The following is a 21,826-nucleotide window of genomic DNA, read 5'->3' as shown; positions in this document are numbered from 1 at the left end:
ACAACCATTTCACGGGGTCGCCAAACAACACAGTCCGCCATTTTTTCCCCTTTTCCTTAGCTGTGCTACTCCCTTTTAGTTTATTGGCTTTTGAAAGCCAATAGAATAGACTCTCTTGAATAGAATCTAATTCTATTGGCTTTCAAAAGCCAATAGGAATTGTCCAGGCTGTTTCTGCCCTGCTGAGCCTGCCAAAAGTCCCATTCTGCAAACGGTGCTGCACCAGTTGAGTAGTCCTTGACTTACGACTGGTTGAATAGTCCTCTACTTACGACCGGTTGGGGGTCGTGGCAGTAAAAAGGTTGAGAACCACTGGTCTAGTCTCTTCTTAAAAACCTCCAGTGATGGAGTGCCCATGATTTCTGAAGGCAAGCTGTTCTAGCTGTACTTTATTTTAAACAATTTCCATCTGGCCAAATGTTCAAACTGAAGAAATAAAATCTCATTGCTTATAAATCAGCGGTTCTCAACCTATGGGTCGCGACCCCATTTGGGGTCGATCGACCATTTCACAGGGGTCGCCAAACCACGCTGTCCGCCATTTTTTTCCCTTTTCCCTAGCTGTTCTACTCCCTCTTATTGGCTTTCAAAAGTGCCGTTCCTGCCTCCCTCCTCTTTGCACATGCGCAGCTTTTTTCTATATAAAGTTAGGAAGTTTCAGTTTCAGAGCACGTGGCGGAAAGCGAGAGAGAAACAACCAAAAGCGGTAAGTTTCCTCTCTGGGGGAAAGGGGTTAGCAAAAGGGTGCCACGAGCTTAAAAGAAATTGCAATAAAGAGGACGGCGAGCATGCATACCGTCCACCCAAACACACACCAAGTCTTGTTGCAGCAACGTTAAGCCACGACTTACACGCCTTCCTTTAGTCTGCTTGTTCAAATGCTTTCGCGATAAGCCAGCAGAATCAAAACTCCCTCTCTCTCTGGCGGCATTGAACCCACAGCAATGGTGTGTGTGTGTGTGTGTGTGTGTGTGTTTGTTTGTTTAAACAGCAGCAACAAACAATAAAAAGTATGTGTGTGTGGGGAGAGGAGAGATAATGATAAAGGTGACAGACCGGGTTTTCAAGCCGATCTCTTTCGCGGTGTATCCAGCCTGACCCCATTCAGAAGAAAGGCAGGCTGCACCTTTTGTTACACTCCCCGAACGCCCCCTCCCATTTCTGAGTGGCCTCTCGCGATCTGGTCAGGGAGCCACACAATTCCGGGAGGCGAAAAGGTGCAGGGATATTTCCAGAAACGAGCAAATCCAGTACACACAGCGACGCCCATATTCTCCCCGGCAGATTCTACCTCTCGCTGCAAGAAAACGCATTTATAGTTTCTCTGCCCCTTTAAACCCAAGACCTGCCTCGTTTGCATACTAGAGCGCTTCCTTGATTAGCCCAGCTTAAAACCTTAAAGCTCCGGCATCCCTCAAAAGCCGCTTCTCCTGACGCCAGGATCAAAGAGAAAGCTGTTTAAACTTCACCTATTATTTTCCCCCACCTCGGAAGGTAACTTAGGTTCCTCCATATTGCGTTCACCCAAGCCAAGCCACCATCTGAAAATGGGCCTCGGGTTGGGCATTGATTGCGCCTGCAGTGAGGGGGGGGAAGCAGGGACCGCCTTTCCTAAAAAGCCCTGCGCGCCCCCACTTTCTTTGCCGGTTTTTTTCTCCCCCCCCCAATCCACCAGCTCGAGTACGTTCGCATTCCCTGAACCAAAAAAGCCGCACTCAATATATTCAGCCGAGCGGGAGGTCTGGGATCAGCGACGGGGCTGCGAGGCTGGCCATTCCCTTCTTTTCCATGCTTCCCTTTTGGTGATTTGCACAGCAGGAAATATTATCTTTCTAATTTTATTTAGGGTAAGTTTCCAGAATCTGGCATCTGCTTTTCTGATTTAATTGCATAGTGGCTCTTTCTGTGCACGTTGTTGACTGAGTCCTAGGCCCACTCCACTTGGGGCTTTATAAATAAGAGCCCTTGATCCTTTTTACCCGTCACTAATGTTTGGATCTCATCTTCAAAATGTCTTTCCCTGCAGCGAATGAAATTGATTAGCATGATGTCCTTGCTGTGATTATAGCATGGATATATGAATTTTCAGAGGTAACCAATCAACTGTGTGTAAACTTCCTCTTCATGGTCTGGATCAGGGAAAAATGGAGTTTTCCTTTGGGGAACATTATGGTGGCTAAATGAATGAAAACGGAGAAATATCTTCTACTCAACTTTGCATAAAAAGTTAAATAATCTTATGCTTGTAATATTGATGTCCTAAATGGCAATTACACTGATAGAATGATTTATTTTCAACACTTTTTTAAAAATGTTAACAATTTTAATCATATTGTTAAACATTACTTCACTGAAATCTGCATTGAAATAATATATTGTATCAATAATTATGATAAAAGGGGGAGGAGCAAAAAATTACCATCCCATACATTCAGTGAGAAGAAGTGTTCCCCTGCAGTGGCTAAAGAGCCTGGGGTATTATGATTTGATTCACCCAGCATCCAAAGCAAACCAACAAATCTTATCTTGGTTTTGTGGTTGTTAAACCATGATTTACTGTGGAAGCTGCTGTTATGGTTTATTCAGCTAATAGAGTTCATCAGGTGCCTGGTTCGGCATAAAGGGGAGCCCTTTGCAAGCAGCAGTGATATAGTATTACTAATGGATTTTTGTTTTTTAAGCATAGTGATAAAATCCTTTCTGGTCTGAAGGCTTGTTTTAAAGGGCTTTCTTTTTTTTTTTTTGACTTTGTTCTCTTCCAAAAGAAGCTTGTGGTGCATGGTTTACACTTGGCAACTTTTTCATCTTGGCTTAGGTTGAAACTCTTTTGACTATTTTGAAAGTAATTCCAGTCACCTTTGTAGTTTTCCTAGAAACATCCAGAGAAATGGGTTTTTTTTTAATTACAACCTGTGTCATTTGGGGGTGGCCATGTCCACCAGATACAGAGCTGCAGATGCCCAGAATTGGTCCTGCAACCGTCCATTGTCTCCCACTGACTCAGATCCACTTAAAAAATATTCCTCTACTCTGCTTTTTTCCAAGTACAAACAAATGCTCAAAGAAATTAGCTTGGACTTTGGAAGGAGGTAGCATCAGTATGTTGATGGCATTTTGCTTGCCTTGTGTTTGGCCCAGAATCGGTGTCTGAGATTAGTAAGGGGTTGGGAGGGAGCTAGTCAACTACTGAGCTGATTGTGCAGTCAAATGGTGTCAGTCTGCTTTCCTTTCCTCCTGAATGAATCTTCTTCACCTGGATGCCCTCTTGATGTGTGGATTAGAATTTGCCTCAACTGATGCTATCAACTGGTGATCTGGAGATACAGATCTTTGATACAGTTTTGGTAACTTCTGCAATGTATTGCCTATGACTTCTGGTTTGTGATTTGGTGATCTCTGTGTTTTCTTGCAGATGTTTCATTACCAAACTAGGTAACATCAAACTAGGAAATACCGTATTTTCCGGCCTATAAGACGACCTCCAACTTTTGAGAAGATTTTCAGGGTTTAGAATCCTAAACCCTGAAAATCTTCTCAAAAGTTGGGGGTCATCTTATATGCCGGAAAATACGGTATTCCATTTCTAGTTTAAGTTTCTGTTACTACTAAACCTGTTTTAAGACTTTATCAATTTACAATTTCCATAATCAAATATTGTTTTACTTCAACAGATTATCACTTCAATTATCTCTTCCAGATATGTTCAAGTTCTTAATCTCTCTCATCCCTCTTTTAATCATCAGTCTCATTTATATCTTCTTCCAATAATAACTAACTTAGTTAAAAAAAAGGAAACAAGGTTAAACCTTACTTCATTTCAATTCATTACACAAACTTCAAATCACATCCAAATAATTATTTACATTGCCATTCAGAACAGTAGCAAAATTACAGTTATGAAATAGAAACTAAAATAATTTTATGGTTGGGGGTCACCACAATATGGTGGCCACGCCCACTTGGTGGCCACACCCACTTGGCCACGCCCCTGGGGGTCACCACAACATGGGGAACTGTATTATGGGGTCACGGCATTAGAAAGGTTGAGAACCACTGTTATAAATTATACCCTTTGTCTGCCTTCACATCTATAAAAAATATTGGTTTATTGCATTAAGAATGAGCTAGAGTAAACTCTGAGTTTTAACATGCTTTCCCTCTTTCATGTGTCCAAAGAACAAAATAAATGTTTCCATTTTAGTTTAAACTAACCAGGATTATCCATGTATCTGCACTCAAATTTGATCAATAAGAAAAACCATAGTAAAACAATAGTACCAAATCTTTGCTTGTTCTCAAGACATGTTTTAACAACCTATAATTCTCCAAATTTAAATAGCTTAAGGAATAACTTCCCATTGCAAGTAAATAATACATAAGACCACCACATACTTAGGATTCTTACTAGCATAGTTCTTTAATATATACCTTAATGAATGGTTTAACTCTATCTGCCTAAGTAGATAAAAGAATTCCCATTATCCCTAAATTCTTATATGCATGTTTAGTAAAGAAGATTGAAAAATGTGTGCTTGATTCTTCAAAAAGTTGTGAGGTATTCCTACTCTGCTAAATACATTAACTGAAACTGTAACAATTATTTCTATAATTATATTCCTTTAAAGCAGACATACGTGATGTCGTGCAACGTATCAGGAGAGTTTTGCCATTGCCGGCAATGAGGTGGGCGCGGCTTCTGCATGATGCGTCCAACCCACGGGCCGACAGTTTGACACCCCTGCTTTAAAGGCACTGTTTCTACATAATGTGTTTCATAATCACAGATGATTACAATATTGCCCCTTGTAGTTTTAGGTAATCGACCTATAATACCATCAGCAATATTTGAAAATAGAATTGGATTCTTTTCCATTGGAACCCTCATTCCCTTTTGTCTTACTACTTTCACTTTAGATGTCATGAACGGTATTCTTTTACTTATGCTGTCATCTTAGGCTAACGGTTGACCTGACATTCAATCACAACCATATTTATTGCCCAAAGTTTTCTTCAGTATATTTCCAGTATTAGCATTCTATTCTGCAAACCAAAGCCTCTTGTATGTAAATTCTGTCAATTTCAGATTGAAATTGACCAGAAAACCCGTCAACTTTCTTCTATTCTCATTTGTCGGACCATGAACTTGAATAACTATCATATCCAAAGGTTGTCCATGAAATCTAAGATCAGATATTATTTGGATATGGACTTCACTGTATGTGAATACTATCTTTGCTATTTCTACTCTAATTATGAAAGCAGCTCTGTTTCTTCTTTGTTTTTCATATCCATAGTAGTAAACAATATACTTTTCTGACTAAATATGTTCAATTCTAGTCCATTTCAATTTTATTGATGCTTTAGATCAATTTATAGTTGATTTATTTCATCTTCACTCTGCTGAATTGTTTCATGTTTATTCTTATGTTCCATGTTTTCACTGGAACCTCACTGTTTTTGCAGAAGAAACTTATGTACGTTTTATTTGTCAGCATCACAGATGTCAAGTAGCCTGTCATAAACCCCATTAGTACTCTTAAAGTTCCATAACTTTTGCACAGTAGCATGTTGAGTACCATCTGAACCCAGCGTACCATCATACTACGTTGTCAGTCATTTTCTTTGCTCTATCTACATGGTTTTCTTGGTGGAATGCAGAAGTGATTTATCATCACCTTCTCCCTCACAATGTGAAATTATGTATTTCTGATTGTCATTAAAGTGATCATCCACCTCCAGCACCTTCCTGAGTCACTGCCTGCTTGCCTTTTCTGGTCAGCTGGGTTGCCTTGTGTTGCGTCCTTGGCGGGAAAGCAGACACGAGAAGCAGCTGGAGTTCTCAGTTTCTTTTATTCAGCGTTCAGCTTACAGGAAGATGGCTTCAGCCTCGCCCAAACGCCTCGCAGCCTCTTATATAGGCAACTCCCGGGTAAAAGGGTTACTTTTCCCGCGCCAGCACCCGCGCATGCGCACGGCGCTGGCGACAGCCTGTCTGGTCCCGGGCAGCTTTGCACCTGCCCGGGACTGCCTGCAAACGCCCGAGCCGTTTGCAAAGGCTCGGGACATAACACCCCTTTCCCCCGGGCTAAAACTACTACCAACATACAACATTTATTTTATATGACATTTTGCTCCCCAGTGCTCCCACTGTTTACTGGCTTTTGCCTTGCCAGCAATGTTATGTAGTCTTCTAGGTACTTGGGAGATTTCTTTGCTCTCTGTGACCTTCTTAGCTCTGGATTACTGGCATAAGTCCCCTGACTGGAGGGAGGCGTGAGCCTTTTCTCTCTATTGTGCCCTGGTGTCTTCCAAGGACTGTGCCCCAATGCCTGGCCTGCTCGCTTGCCCACCGGGCTCGTCAGGCCAGGGCTTCTGTTGCTTTGTGACCTGGTTGACCTGCCTAGCTGTAGACCCTCGGGCCCCTTGAAGTGATAGCCGCTGCTGGGCGTCTCTGTAGGACCTCCTAGGTCAGTCCAAGACCTGTCAGGAGGCTGTCCATTCCCTGAACCCCATTCTGTGTTCGGGCTCGTGTGGGTTTCTGTACTTTCCCAAAACTCAGGTGTTCCCTGATTTGTGCTAGGGTTGTTGTAGTCGGGACTTGGTTCCTCGACTAACTCTGTGTATGTTTGACCCCCTGTAGGATTTGGGGTAAGGTCAGGCCAACCTTGGGAATTGTGTGCCAGCTCTCTTGCGGGGAATGATTTGTTGGGATGCCCCCGGGTATCCTCCGTTGCTGGAGTGCTGTGTGATGTGTGTGGAAAGTGAGTATGCCCCCGGGGTGACTCCCTGGCTGGAGTAGGCGTGAGTGCCTGTTGTGTGGGTAAGCTCCATGACTTCCTTTTCGGAGCAATTGCGGAATCTTGGGACGGGCCGTCTGTGGCTCCCTCAGTGGAGATGGGCAGTAACTCTTGCCCTTCCCTTTGCTCCAAAGGGTCCCCCTCCCCCCCTGGAAAAGACCCAGGAGTCTCAGCAGAAAAGTCCCGCCTAGAGCGAAGTTGGTCGATGTGCCGACGCAGGACACGACCGTTGTCCAGGGCAACCTCGTAGGAGAGAGGACCTGTGATCCTGGACACAGAAGCGGGGACCCATGTATGACCAGGCCCGTAATTGCGAGCCCAAACCGGGGCACCCACAAGTAGTTGTCTAGGTGCCCTAGGATGTGAGGTAGATGAAGGCAGTCTGTCCGGATGCAACCGGTCAAGTCTAGTAGTAAGTTGGCGCCCCCAACGAAGTTCAGGGGTTGTGCCTTTCGTCGGCTCAGACACACAGCTGCAATGTGCCCTTGTTTGCCGCATGTCCGGCAGGTAGCGGAGCGGAACTTGCAGTCGGTTCTTCTGTGGCGACCTCCACAGCCGATGCACTTGAGCGGAGCCGAAGAGCTTCCCTTCTGGTTCTCTTCCTTCGCGGGGTGTAGACGGTCGACTTCCTCGTCCGGATCCTCCTCGGAGTTTCGTCGGACGTCTTCCTGGTGCACGGACGCACCCTCTGCACTGTTTCTGATCGGCCGCATGTTTTTGATGGCGCCGCCTACTGCTTCTTCTGCGGTGACTTCCCTTAAGGCGTCTTGGAAGGATAATTCTTCCTTTGCGAAAAGTCTCTGTTGTAGCTCGCGATGCCTTAACCCGCACACGAATCGGTCCCTCAGTCGTTCCTCGAGGTCCTTGAACTCGCAGGGCTTGGCGGCCTTCCGTAGCGCGGCGATGTATTCCTTGGCTGTTTCACCGGACCGTTGATCCCTCTGCTCGAAGGTGTGGCGCCATGAGATAACGGACACCTTGGGGTGGAAGTGCTCTTTCAGCAGCTTCTTCAGGTCTGCGTAGCTTACAGACTCTACTGGAACAGGTGCTACAAGATTTTCTGCGATTTCGAAGGCGTCTTGGCCGCAAACGCAAAGCAGGGTGGCGGCCTTCAAGCTATCTTCCCTCACTTGGTTTGCCTTGAAGTAGTTCTCCATTCTGGATACGTAGGACTCCCACCGCTCTGGATGTGAGACGTCGAATTCCGAAAGCCTTCCGATTTTCGCCATCTTCGGATCTTCAGGAGACGGGTCTATCAGCCAGCCTACCCCCGAATGCGCACCGGATTGGCGGGCAGCTGCCGAGTCGACGCCGTTCCTCTTTCGCCGCTCAGGACTCCTTGGGTAAGCTTACACTTCTTCCTTTCCAGGTAGTGCAAGGCATCCCATCCTCGTCGCCAGTGTTGCGTCCTTGGCGGGAAAGCAGACACGAGAAGCAGCTGGAGTTCTCAGTTTCTTTTATTCAGCGTTCAGCTTACAGGAAGATGGCTTCAGCCTCGCCCAAACGCCTCGCAGCCTCTTATATAGGCAACTCCCGGGTAAAAGGGTTACTTTTCCCGCGCCAGCACCCGCGCATGCGCACGGCGCTGGCGACAGCCTGTCTGGTCCCGGGCAGCTTTGCACCTGCCCGGGACTGCCTGCAAACGCCCGAGCCGTTTGCAAAGGCTCGGGACATAACACCTTGGATAATCTTACTAGAAATATGTTACAATACACTCTTGGTATTCTTTGCTCGTTCCTTCCTGGAATCCACCATGATGAGGTAGCCTAGCAGAACTTACAGGTGTCTCTGTGCTTGGAATGTTTAAAACTAAAAGTAACATTAGCAGAAAACAATGCCTTGTCTCTGAAAACAGGAGCTTGGGTTATTGAAAGCAGTGATCAAACTACTGTCTCTTTGTACACAGACTTTTCATCTGCTTCCTTTTTCAAATATATCTTTGAAGCTCTTCATTCAATTGTAGTTGGCAATTTTAAAAGCACTATACTTATTAAAAACCTGTCATCTCTGCTGGCTTCTCTGCCACTGCAGACATCAACAACATGCTTCATGTTGAATGGCCTCTGTTGTTCCTTTGTTTCTGCTTCCTCATCAGGTCCTCTGGTCTTAGTCAGAGGCATTTTCCCCTCTCTTGATTTTGCTAGTTGCTCTCCTCCTTATCCCATTTGATAGTCTTAGTCCCTTGTGATCTTCGGTACAGTTCTTCCCTCTCTTTGAACTATGAGGAGAATTCTGCTGAGCAAGAAGAATACCTCTGTTTCTATTCTTTTATTCTTTGCTTGTTCTTGAAACAGCCATCAATACTGCCGCTGTATTTCTATTGTTTCATTTAAGTTCTTTTTTACTCTTTATTTTTTCCTAAGCTTCCTTTTCTCGGTTTCTTCTTTGTCATGGTACTATTAGCATGGCTAACTAATTCTAACTAATCACAATCCTCCACTTTCTCTTCCTCATGCACACACCATTCATCCCCTTTGTTCTTGCATTTGTATCTTGAAAGAAAAGCTCCTTCCTTGAGAGATCTCTAAGTCTAATGTCATCCTAAGCCATAAGAAGAAGGCAATGGTAAAATTTCAAAATCTTTTGTCAGGGGACTAATTGCAGGGACTAATTCTGGCAGCTGTCAAGAGTCAATTGACTTAAATACATGCATGTGGTGTATAAATAAACAAATAAATCCTTACGTCTCCTGTCTCTTCCCTTAATGTCTACCACTTGTTTGCTTTGGCCCATCCCTGGAGGTCCTATTCAGTTTCTTTAATAAATGCATCTATCTGGCAAGCTCTTGTTACATACCCTTTGCCTCAATGATTTTAATTATTTCAAAACTCTAACCGCAGCCCAAGTTTGCAGGAACAGGAATATTCAAATATCAGCTTGTTTAATGAAACTCATTTGGCATAATATAAGCCACCAAGGTATCCTTATGGATACCACACAATGCACAATACCCATTGGTCAAAACTAAAACCAGAAAAAGAAAGATGGAAGTGAGGGTTTAATTAATTGGGTCTCTGGAAAGGCAAAAAAAAAAAAAATAGATTTGATTCAGAAGATTTGTATTAAATGCCAGGTAAATGAGGCTTTAAAGAAAAAATATTGAGGATCAGTTTGAATTCTAAATAATCTAAAGTTTAATAATTTTTCTGCCTGCAAATAATACATAAAATCAACTACATTTTTCTTTTATTAAGTAACAAGTGAAGGTAGAATTGGTAGCAGCATTCTATTGAAACCATTAATTGAGATTTTGCTGTTATTCAGTTCATTAAGCCCCTTTCAGTACTAGCAGTAAGGGGAAGAGTGTTGTTACTGATGTTGTTTAAGAAGCTATCATTCTTTGCTTAAAAGCTATTTCTAATGCATAACCATCTGTATCTGGTTAAGAGAATAATAACGATCGGTTGAAAGAAAGATTTTTCTGCCTGCAAATAATGCAGAAAATCAACTAGGCCTCTTGCTTTTCATTGTTCAGAACCTGAAACGTGTGGCAGAAACTTGGATGGATGAGTTTGCTGAATATGTTTATCAGCGGCGTCCTGAATATAGGCATCTTTCCACTGGCGATATTTCAGCCCAGAAGGAGCTTCGCAAGCATCTCAAGTGCAAGGATTTCAAGTGGTTCATGGCTGCAGTGGCTTGGGATGTCCCCAAGTATTTTCCACCAGTGGAGCCACAACCTGCTTCTTGGGGAGAGGTGAGAAACATACTTAAATCCAGGATTCAACCTAATCCTATCTTTATTCAAAATAGTCAAATACAGCTATTTATTTTTAGCAAACCTATTATTACCATGATACAGATTTCACAAAATCAGCTTTAAAGTTCACGGTGAGTGACTAGGCCACTAGAACTACCTAAGAATCAATTGCTGACTGGTAAAACTGTTTCATTTGATCCATCTTCATTTATCTGTACATACACAAAAATGTGCTGCCATCATTATTATTTTTTTGCCCTCTTTGACATTTTAAGAAAAACATCTTTACAAAATACAAGCATAATATTCATCTTTAAAATGAATAAATTGTACCCAACTCTTCTTTAGAATATAGTGCAGTGGAAATAGTGATATGTCAGTCTACTTTTCTCTTCTGAAGATTAAGCATAATCTTAAATTCAGATTTGCCTTCTTTTTGGGTAAATATACTTGTGTGTGCATAGTAACTTGATACAGCAGTTTCCTGTTACTGCTTTTGTTCACATTGAGACAAAATTACAATTGCTTGGGTCAAGTAATGTTTTGAAATATTCGATCTTCCTGGTCTACTTGCTGTTATGCTTTGTTGCTAATTTGCTGTTAGGTTTCATTCAATAACTGGAATAATTCCAATTAGATTGTCAACAGGAGGTCTATTTGTGAGTGTTGCTATAACTTTTCTTTTCATGCTTTCTCCCAAACATGCCTAGATAAACCTATGGCCAAAATTAAGCCCAATACTTTCTAAGCACAATCCAACTGAACAGAATTTATGACTTTAAAAAGTGAATATAAAAGATGCACCGCTTTCAGTATTGACTAACCTGTGCATTGTACCAACATAGCACATACTGTATATAAGGGATAATACAGCAGGTAAATTGTCTCAATTGCCTTATCCCAGCATAGCCAGAGGCCCTCCAGATATCATATTGCTGTATTTTCTCTCTAGCACTTCTGAAAGTGGAATATTAAATGTAAGTATTATGGACATTTTCCTTTGTCAAACATAAAAAATATTTTAAAAATAATTAGGATTTTAAAAAAAGGACTGTTCCATAGATCTGCATTATATTTCTCCATTTTTCTGCAATTTTGAAACAATGACACTTCATTGGATCTTTCCTGAAGCTTTTTTTGTTTGCTTGTTTTGAGGGCCATTGTCACTGATTGGACTGGGCGACAACAATAAGCTAAATCCATAATTACACCTTTTTTCCCATGAGGAGAAATACTTATCAACAGAGAGAGATTGGGGTAGAGTTGTACCCAAAATAGTTTTGGCCAGTATTTTACACTATTTTTGTAAGAAAAGTACAATATATCTAAAAGGTTCCAGAGGTTTTTGAACAAATTCTGCTCTATTGCTGTTCACTTTTACCCAATATCACTGTTAAGTCATGATAGTATATCATAACATAATAGCATAAAGTCAAGAGTTTGGTGTAGTAATTAAGGTGCTAGACTAGAAACCAGGAAACTCTAAATTCCAGTCTTCCCTTAGGCTTGAAATCCAGTTGGGTGACTTGGAACCAGTCACTTGCTCTCAGCCTATCTCCCCAACAGCATTATTGTGAAGAAAATACGAGGTGGAAGCATTATGCACGTTGCCTTGAGTCATTGTTGAGTTGAATAAAATAAAGGATATAAATATAGCAATAATAAAGTGTAGAAGTTTCAATGAAGTTTCAAGTATTGTACAGATGTACAAGTAAGTCTAATTTTGATGTGAATATGGTCTTTAACCTTTTCTATTGTAAATCTCTCGATGTGCAGTTCTTTATTTGTTCCATCTGGACATATTATAGAGAAATAACAGTTCAATATTATCTTTCCTGTACATACTATGTATGTCACTTCTATAATAATTACAAATGCCAAAGCATTCAAGCTGCTTTATATAAACCCTACTTCAATTCACAGGACCACAGAATTAATTTGAAACTCCTCAGTTTTGACTCAGATTAAAACTAATTTCAAGCACCTCTTTAAAGAGCTATCATTGGGATTTCATCTTCCCTGAAAATGTGTGATGTAGTTTGTGGCTAAGAAAAGTATTGACATAATTTTAAATGTTTAATTTGAAATAAAATATATAGAGGTATGTACACTTAAGTCTAAATCATACTTATCAACATTAGATACTTAACTACATAATTATGAATTTATGAACAATGAATACACTAATTAATGGAAAGATAAAAGATGGACAGAGTGACATTCATCTCTTGTGAGAATTTTATAGAATTCTTTGGCTATACTGCAGGATGGTAATTGTTGTGCAGACACCTTTCTTTCAATTGCTCCTTCAATCTCCCCCTTCTTGGAGAGAAGCATGGGAAAGTGGTTTTTTTTGCCATATGAATAGAGATGGTCATTCATCCTTCAAGGATCCTAATAGTTGTTTCTGGGAGGGAGAATAGAACATATCTCCAACTAGAGCTATTCACTGCATGGAATGTAGGTAGACTTGTGCTGGAATCTTTTCAACAATTTCTGCTCTCCAATATCAGGATATATTAGGGGAAAAATTGTATTCCAGTGTGTCAGGAAAAGAGCAATCTCAATGAAAAGAAGTTCAAACACATAAACCAAATCTTTTCAGGGGACTTAACAATTTTAAGTGTGTGGGGTAAGTACATGTGTGCATGCGCACACATATGTATATGTGTTTCTGGAAAAAAATCTATGTGGTCACTGAGAATCAACAAAAACAAGGAGTTGCTCACTGTTAGCTGGACAACTGGGACATTATCCAGCCTGCGATGAGCAAATCCTTGTTCTCCTAGCAACCTCTGGTGTTATATAAATGCAACCAGTGGCACAAATTCTAAAGAGTAACAAAGTCATGAAGAAAGAGGCTAGCACTGTAACAACAACAACAACAATAATAATAACCCCCAGTGAGGCACTACCTTGACGTGGTTGTGGGGCTTGTGTACTCTGAGGAAGATGAGAGCTATGCCAGAGGTTCAGCCATACTGGACAGGTCTCATCAGAGGAGTCAGACAAAGAGTGTCTCTCCCATAAAAAATATGGTGAGACGTAAATTTCAGAATGCCATACCGGCTCGGATGTTACCCAGGTTAACAAGGTCCACGCTAGATATTGGAGTTCCTGGATATCTGGTGAAAAATGGGTTACAGGACTCAGGACTGTTAGCTGAGCAACCAGGGCCAGCAGCTGCAGAACTACTGGAAGAAAAGGTGTCTACCCATCGCAGATACACAGTGATTGAAAACAAAGAAATATGATCTGTTACTACAGATCAAGTCCAACAAGAAGAGGATATCTAAAATGAATGCACCAGTTCTGGAAAGAACAACATCCAGAATCAGAAATAACAGAACAGACACTAGCAGATCAATGCCGATTTATAATACGAAATAAAGTATTCACAGAAACAGAATTGGACGAACTGCAAAGGTTTACCCAGGGCAAAGAAATCAAAGCCTTACCAGAAGTAATTCAGAATGTAGAGGCAAACCAGGGGGAGTTGGCAGTGAAGGAATCCAGCAGAGATATACAACTGTTCTCATTTGGAAACCAGGCACGTCTTCCTCAGGAAGAACAAAACCCTCTAACTAAAGAAATAAAAGAATTGAAACAAAGAATAACTGAGCATCTAGAACAGCACAAAAACAACAGAATAAGGCTACCTGCATTGAAGCTTGTTCCAAAGAAACAGCTAGCACAAGCATTAAAAGATGCAAATACTGCAATATCAAGTATAAGCACCAATTCACTGCAAGAAACAAACCAACTAATGTACAGCATAGCTGCAGTTATAACTGAATACCTGGGATGCAAAATCAACAAAGAAGAAAAACAAACAAACAGTGCACCACAAAAATGGAAGGTTAGACTAGAAAATAAGATCAGCAAGTTAAGATCACATGCAAGCAAGCTAGAACAGATGAAAGAAAAGAAGCTGAAGAACAAGAAGACCAAAGAATACCTAATCAAGAAATACCACTTAGAAACAAGGAAGATCAAGGAAGCACTGGAAATAATAAAGCAACAAATAACAGCTATAGCCAGGAAAATCAGTGGCTCGAATTGCAAACTATAGGCAGAACCTCCAATTTCAATCCAATCAGAAACGTTGTGATCTACAGAAGGACCCACAAAATAAAAAGATAAAAGAAAAATGGAATATTATAAAACACAAGATTAACCTGACAACACAAAAAGAATGGCACAGAAAATCAGGATGGCAAAACAAAATTACTTTGAAAATGCGAATAAAACTGGTCGATGGTTGGCTTATAAATTAAAAAAAGAAAAAGGCAAAAGAACAATACACCAATTACAAGATGAAAGTGGAACAGTACAATATAGACGGGGAAAAAAAAGAAAATAATACAAAATTTCTTTTCAAAGCTATACCATCAGGAAGATATATCAGATGATAAAGTCAAACAATATATTGAGGCAGCAAAAATGGGTAAAATTACTGAAGAACAAAAGAAAATGTTGAATAGACCAATAACTGCAATAGAATTAGAAATAGCATTGAAAAAAACAAAAAAAAACAACAAATCACCAGGCCCAGATGGAATTCCGGTCGAGTTTTATAAAAATACACAAGAGTGACTACAATGGATAATGTTGGAGATTTACAATGAGGTGTTGGAAGAGGCGAAGATACCGACAACTTGGACTGAAGCAATCATCACCCTCATTCCTAAGGAAGACTCAGACTTACAACAAATTCAAATTATAGACCGATTTCTTTACTGAATACAGATTATAAGACATTTACAACAATAATAGCAGAAAGGATAAAGAAAATTTTAAATAATTATATTCACCCAGATCAAAATGGATTTTTACCAGGACGACAAATAAAAATAACATGAGGATAATACTGAATACTTTAGAATTTTACGAAGTTCATCCTGAAAGACAAGCTACTCTGGTTTTTCTTGATGCCCAGAAGGCATTTGATAATTTGAATTGGAATTTTATTATAACACAATTGTACTATATGGATTTTGGACAAAATTTGGAAAGATGGTTGAGAAAATATATACTAAACAAACAGCTAGGGTAATTATAAATGAGGAAATGACAGAAAAAATTGATATAACCAAAGGAGTAAGACAAGGATGCCCACTTTCTCCTCTTCTATTTATTTTATCATTAGAAATACTTCTTACAAAAATCAGAGAGGACCAAGAAATAAAGGGTTTAAAAATTAAAAAGGAAGAATATAAGGTCCAGGCCTTTGCTGATGACTTGGTATTTATTTTGGAAGATCCATTAGAAACCGGCTTTAAATTGATTCAAAAAATAGAAGAATTTGGTGAGGTAGCCGGACTTAAGATTAATAGGAATAAATCCAAATTAATAACAAAAAAATCTTACAAAGGCACAAGAAAGGGAATTGGAAGATAAAACAAAGATAAGTATAACCAAGAAAATAAAATATTTAGGGATCTGGCTTACAGCGAAATGCTCCTCGATTAAGGAAGACAATTATGATAAAATACTACACCAGGTTTTTTTTTTTTTTTTTTTTTTTTTTTTGCTTGTGTGGAGAGGGAAAGTAAAATGGTGATTTGAAAGTGTTTTTTTTCCGGGGAAAAAAAAGTGAGTCAAACGGAATGTTATGGACTATATAGCTTTTTCTTTTTAAACCTTTTAAACTTTCCCTCTTTTTCTGAAGGTGGTTTTGTGTTTTTGAAATATCTTTTAAACTCTCCTTTGTTTTTTATTCTTTGAGGATTTTTTTATTGTTTTTTTTAAGAAGGAAGAAAGAGGAAATAAGAATTCTTTTTTAAAAATGGCTTCAAAGAGGCAAGCAGCTTCTACAGTTCCTAAGGTGGCTTCTTCTCCTGCGATTTTACCGGTACAACAACCTAAAGCTACACCACCATCTTCTCCTCCTCTGCCAGTAATATCTGTACAAGATATGAAAGATATAATGGGAAATGCTGTAACTCAAATCAGAGGGGAAATGAAGGAGCTTCTAGATCAGAATAAAACTGAAATTAGAGGGGAAGTGAAGAACCTGTTAGAGCAGAATAATATTATTTTGAGGCAAGATATAGTTATGGCTCTATCAGGACTTGCTTCTGTGGTTGAGAAGCTTGACTCTAGGGTCGAAGAGGTTGAAGATAAGGTTGACATCCTGGAAGATAAGTTTGAAGGCATGGAAAAAAAGATGGAAATTTCACAAGATGACATTGTTATGTCTCAGTATAGGGAAATGGAATATGCTTTAAGAATCAGAGGTCTGAAAGAGGATATGCATCAAGATTTGACAGAGATTGTGGTGAATGATTTTGCTCTCATTTTGAAGAGGGAGAAAGAGGGAATACTTAGAGAAGTGGAAAAAGAATACAGAGTTAACTCTTGGATCGCAAAACAGAAAAACTTACCAAGAGATGTGGTGATTTATTTTGCAAAGAGATCTCTGCGTAATGAAATTATACAAGCTTTCTATAACAAGAGGTTTCAGATTGCTGCTCAAGATGTCATTATTTTAAAGGAGATCCCATCTAAAATTCTAAGAAAGAGAAAAGATTTTGCTTTTTTAGCTAATGAACTTAAAAAAAGAATGATGCCATTCAGATGGGAGATTCCGATGGGTATTGTTTTGAGCCATGGGGGGACGCGTTATAGACTTAATACAGTCACTAAAGCAAAGGAGTTTTACAGTTTGGTCCTCATCATCATCTATGATGCAGAAAGTTCTGGATGGTAAAGAGGTGGAACAGCAGTCTGAAGGACCAGGCGTGATGGTGTTTGAAGAGTTACAGTCAGAGTGGTCGCGACAAGCAGAGATTAAAGAGCAAAGAATGACCCGTGCAGTGCATAGACGCAAGGAAAAGGAACAACAGAGGAAAGAAGTCAAAGAATCTCTTCAAGAAAGTGCTTCGTTGCCGGTGGGAGGAGCAAGACCCAAGAGTTCTGCAGCACATTCTTCAATGGCAGATCTTCAAGCAGTCTTCTCCAGGCTTCTGGTTAAGGGAGATGGTAAAGCTCCTGACTTGGAATGCTAATGGCCTTAATTCCCCTCAGAAGAGAAAGAAAATCTTTCATTATTTAAAGCAACATAATAATGATATTATTTGTTTGCAGGAAACACATATTATAGCTAAAGATCAAAAATATTTAGTCAATGCTCGTTTGGGATCTCATTTTGTATCTTTTGCTCCTGGGAAAAAAGGGGGCGTAGTTATTTATGTTAAGCAAAACTTATCAGCCTGTTTGGTAGAATCTGATCTTCAAGGGAGATATGTTATGATTGAAGTTGGCTTATATGGTAAGAAAATACTTATAGTGGGACTCTACGCACCAAACCAACAACAGGAACAATTTTACAGATTGTTACATCAGAAATTAACTTTGTTGGATTATAGATCCGTGATATTAATGGGCGACTGGAATGGTGTGTTAGATACACAAAGAGACAAAAAAGGATCTTCTATTTCTTTTAAACAGGCTAAATTACCCAAAGCTTTTTTTGATTTGAAAGAGGACTGGGAGCTACGAGACTACTGGCGTGAATGCAATCAGGAGGAGAGAGACTTTACTTTCTTTTCAGATAGACACCAATCCTTCTCAAGAATTTTTTTTTATTACAACTGACTTATATTTTAGGGTAAAGAATGTTAAAATTTTTCCTAGGACATTGACGGATCATAGTCCAGTTTGGATGCAGTTGGTTGATGAAAGAGAGGAGAGGAGATCGTGGAGGATGAATGAAAATCTATTTAGACAAGAAAAGAATGTTCAAAAATTAAAGGAGCACTTAAAGGATTATTTTGTTTTAAATATGCATAAGGGAACTTCAATGTCAATGGTATGGGATGCAGGTAAAGCCTTTATGCGTGGGATTTTGATACAAATGAATAATGCTCATAGACAAAAGTAGATTCAGAAACGTAAGGAATTGGAAGATGAGATTAAATCAAAAGAAAAAATTTTGATTTCAAATCCTACAGATGAAAAGATTAAAGAATCTATAAAATTGCTTAAAACACAATTTAATATGTTGATGGCTGATCAAACTGCAACTAACTTACTGTATATGAAACAAAATACATTTTGTAATGCTAATAAACCAGGGAGATGGTTGGCTTATCAATTAAGAAAGAAACAGAGACAGAGAATTATAGATAAAATAAATTATAATGGTAAATTGGTATACCATAAGGATTTGATTAAGAAATCTTTTTTAGATTATTATCAAAAATTATACAAGAGTACTAAAATACAGGTTTTAGATATAGATAATTATTTAAATGAAGCCAACTTCCCTAAATTAACAGAAGATCAGAAACAAGAAATTAATGGTTTAATTACTAGTGAGGAAATTGAGATAGTGATTAAAGAATTAAAATTAGGTAAAGCACCGGGTACGGATGGTCTGACATCTATTTATTATAAAACTTTGGTACAAGAGATGATTCGACCTTTAAGAGAGCTTTTTAACAATATACTACAGGGTTTAGAGATTCCCCCGTCATGGGGCAGAGCTTTTATATCTTTAATCCCAAAAGAAGATCAAGATCTTACTTTACCAAAGAATTATAGACCTATATCTCTTTTAAATGTAGATTATAAGATTTTTGCAAATCAGGTTATACATAAGGATCAAACGGGTTTCATAACTGGAAGGTACATGAAGAATAATGTCAGACAAATTATTAATTTATTAGAATATTTAGCTAAAAATAATCAAGTTTCTGCAGGATTGATATTTCTAGATGCTGAAAAAGCTTTTGACCAACTGAACTGGCAATTTATGTTAAGATTAATTGAGAAAATGAATTTTGGAGAAAAAATTTTACAAGCTCTTGGTGTTATTTATCAAAAACAAACGGCACAACTTATTGTTAATGGGGGTTTATCAGAGATTTTTACAATAGAAAAGGGGACTAGACAGGGATGTCCATTGTCACCATTGCTGTTTGTTTTAATTTTGGAAATATTGCTGATTAAAATTCGAGAATCACAGGAAATAAAAGGAATAGAAGTTAATAAAAAAGAATATAATTTAAGAGCTTTCGCAGATGACTTGGTGGTTACCCTGTCCCAACCTACTTATTCTGTAGTAGAGTTATTACAATTGATATACCAATATGGACGGGTTTCGGGTTTTAAAATTAATAACAACAAGACTAAAATATTACCCAAAAATATGACCAATTTGGACAAGCAGACTTTGGTTAAGTTGACAGATTTTGAGGTTGTTGATAAGGTAAAATATTTGGGGGTTACTTTATCTGTTTCTAATGTAAAATTGTATAAAAATAATTATGAAAGGTTGTGGGTCAGGATACAAAGAGACTTGAAAAATTGGGAGAAATTGCAGTTATCTCTTTTGGGAAGAATTGCGGTGATCAAAATGAATGTTCTGCCAAAGTTCCTTTTTTTATTTCAAATGATACCTATCTTAAAGAATGAGATTAATTTAAATGAATGGCAGAAAGATATCAATAAATTTATTTGGGTGGGGAAAAAACCAAGAGTAAAGCTTAAAATAATACAAGATATTCGTGAAAGAGGCGGACTCAAGGTACCGAATTTGAAATTGTACTATGATGCGGTGGTTTTAACATTAATTAGTGATTGGGTTAATTTAACAAATGTAGAAATACTCCTCTTGGAGGGTTGGGATTTACTTTTTGGATGGCATGCCTATTTAATTTTTAATAAAAAAGTAGATAGGGTTTTTAAATCTCATATTATAAGGATTTCTTTATTTCGGGTTTGGAGGAAATATTATAGAAGTGATTTTAAAATCCCATTATGGGCTATACCTTGGCATGCGATAGAGGGGATAAGGAGAGGAGTCAAGATGGATGGTGTTTCTTACGCACAATTACTTAGATGGGTTGGTAAAAATTGGCAGTTAAAATCTTTGGAAGATCTAGCTCAAGAAAATATTATATACTCATGGTTTCAGTATAGACAAATAGTGGATAGATGGAAGTTAGATCGTAATGTGGGTTTACTTAGAGAAGATGAAAATTTTCTTAAACAAGTAAAAGATCAAACAAGTAAAAGACGAACTCATATTAAGAGAATTTATGGGGTGCTAGTAGAATTGGACTCAGAGGCAGAATTAATTAAAGAATGCATGATTAAATGGGCACAAAATTTTGGTGAACCAGTTCTACTAGATACCTGGGAAATTATTTGGGTGAGGAATGTCAAATTTCCACAAGCCCAGAACTTAAGGGAGAATTTTTATAAAATGTTTTATAGATGGCACCTTGATCCACAAAAAATGTCTCGTATGTATCCTGACTTACAGCCCAAATGTTGGAGATGTGGTTGTTTGGATGCTACTTACTATCATATTTGGTGGTCGTGTAAAACTATGAAAGCCTTTTGGATTAAGATATGGTGGAATATTCAAAGAATTTTTAGAAGGAGGGTAAAATTTACCCCACAATTGTTTTTGTTAGGTATTGTTACTGATTGTGATACTAAAGAGACTACATTGATGTTAAATTTAATTACAGCTGCTATGTTGTTAGTAGGGCAATGTTGGAAGAAGGAATCTTTGCCTACTTTGCAAGAATGGTTTTTTAAAGTCTCTTATTTGGTGGAAATGGCAAAGATTTCGGCTTTCTTGAAGGATCAATCGCAAGAGAAGTATTTTGCGGTATGGAAAAAATGGATAGATTTTATACAATGTAAGTTGGATATTAAAATATATTATTTAGTTTTTCAATAACTTATATTTAAAATTTAAAACATCTTATAGATTTTACTCCTTTTTATTTTTATTTTTTATTTTTATTATAATTTCTTTTATCTTTTTCTTTTTTCCTTTTCTTTATTCTTTTTCCTCTCAAGTATTATTCTTTTGGTATTTATGTTTTTATATATATATATCATTGTTAATTATCTTATAATTTGTTTAATTAATGTATTTAATATTTAGATTTATTCATGGTTTATATCTTTCTTTAAGACTTTTTGAGAAATTTCAATTAAGCCTATGTTCAGCTCTGGGAAGGTTGGGGGAGGGAATGGGAGGGTTGGGGAGGTTTGGGGATGGGTTGTTTTGTTTTTGTAAAATTTTAAAAATTCAATATAATAATAATAATAAAAAATACTACACCAGATAAAAAAAGATTTAGAAAATTGGGAAAATTTGCAAATTTCATATTTAGGGAGGACCGCTACGGTCAAAATGAATGTATTGCCAAAAATATTATTTCTGTTCCAGGTTATTTCAATAAAATTAGGGAAAACATTCTTTCAAGAATTAAATAAATTGATCACTAAATTTATATGGCAAAGGAAAAAACCCAGGATTAAATTAAAACTCTTGCAAGATATGAAAGATAAAGGGGGATTG

At 38.4% G+C, this 21,826-nt stretch overlaps 1 protein-coding gene across 1 annotated transcript in view; it reads left to right on the top strand.

The window, feature by feature from the left end:
• The window catches only part of LOC120314397 (polypeptide N-acetylgalactosaminyltransferase-like 6), a 210,895-nt gene that overhangs the window by 105,644 nt on the left and 83,425 nt on the right, over positions 1-21,826 (top strand). The window contains exon 5 of the mRNA XM_039357445.1: positions 10,273-10,494. Coding sequence (XP_039213379.1) covers positions 10,273-10,494 — 222 coding nt within the window. The remainder of the gene's footprint in view (positions 1-10,272; positions 10,495-21,826) is intronic.

Source organism: Crotalus tigris, unplaced genomic scaffold (assembly GCF_016545835.1).
Source record: "Crotalus tigris isolate CLP2741 ecotype Arizona unplaced genomic scaffold, ASM1654583v1 scf7180000018923.2277400, whole genome shotgun sequence".
NCBI lineage: Eukaryota > Metazoa > Chordata > Lepidosauria > Squamata > Viperidae > Crotalus > Crotalus tigris.
The sequence above is the reverse complement of the archived record's forward strand: the minus strand, read 5'-3'. Positions and strand labels throughout refer to the sequence as shown.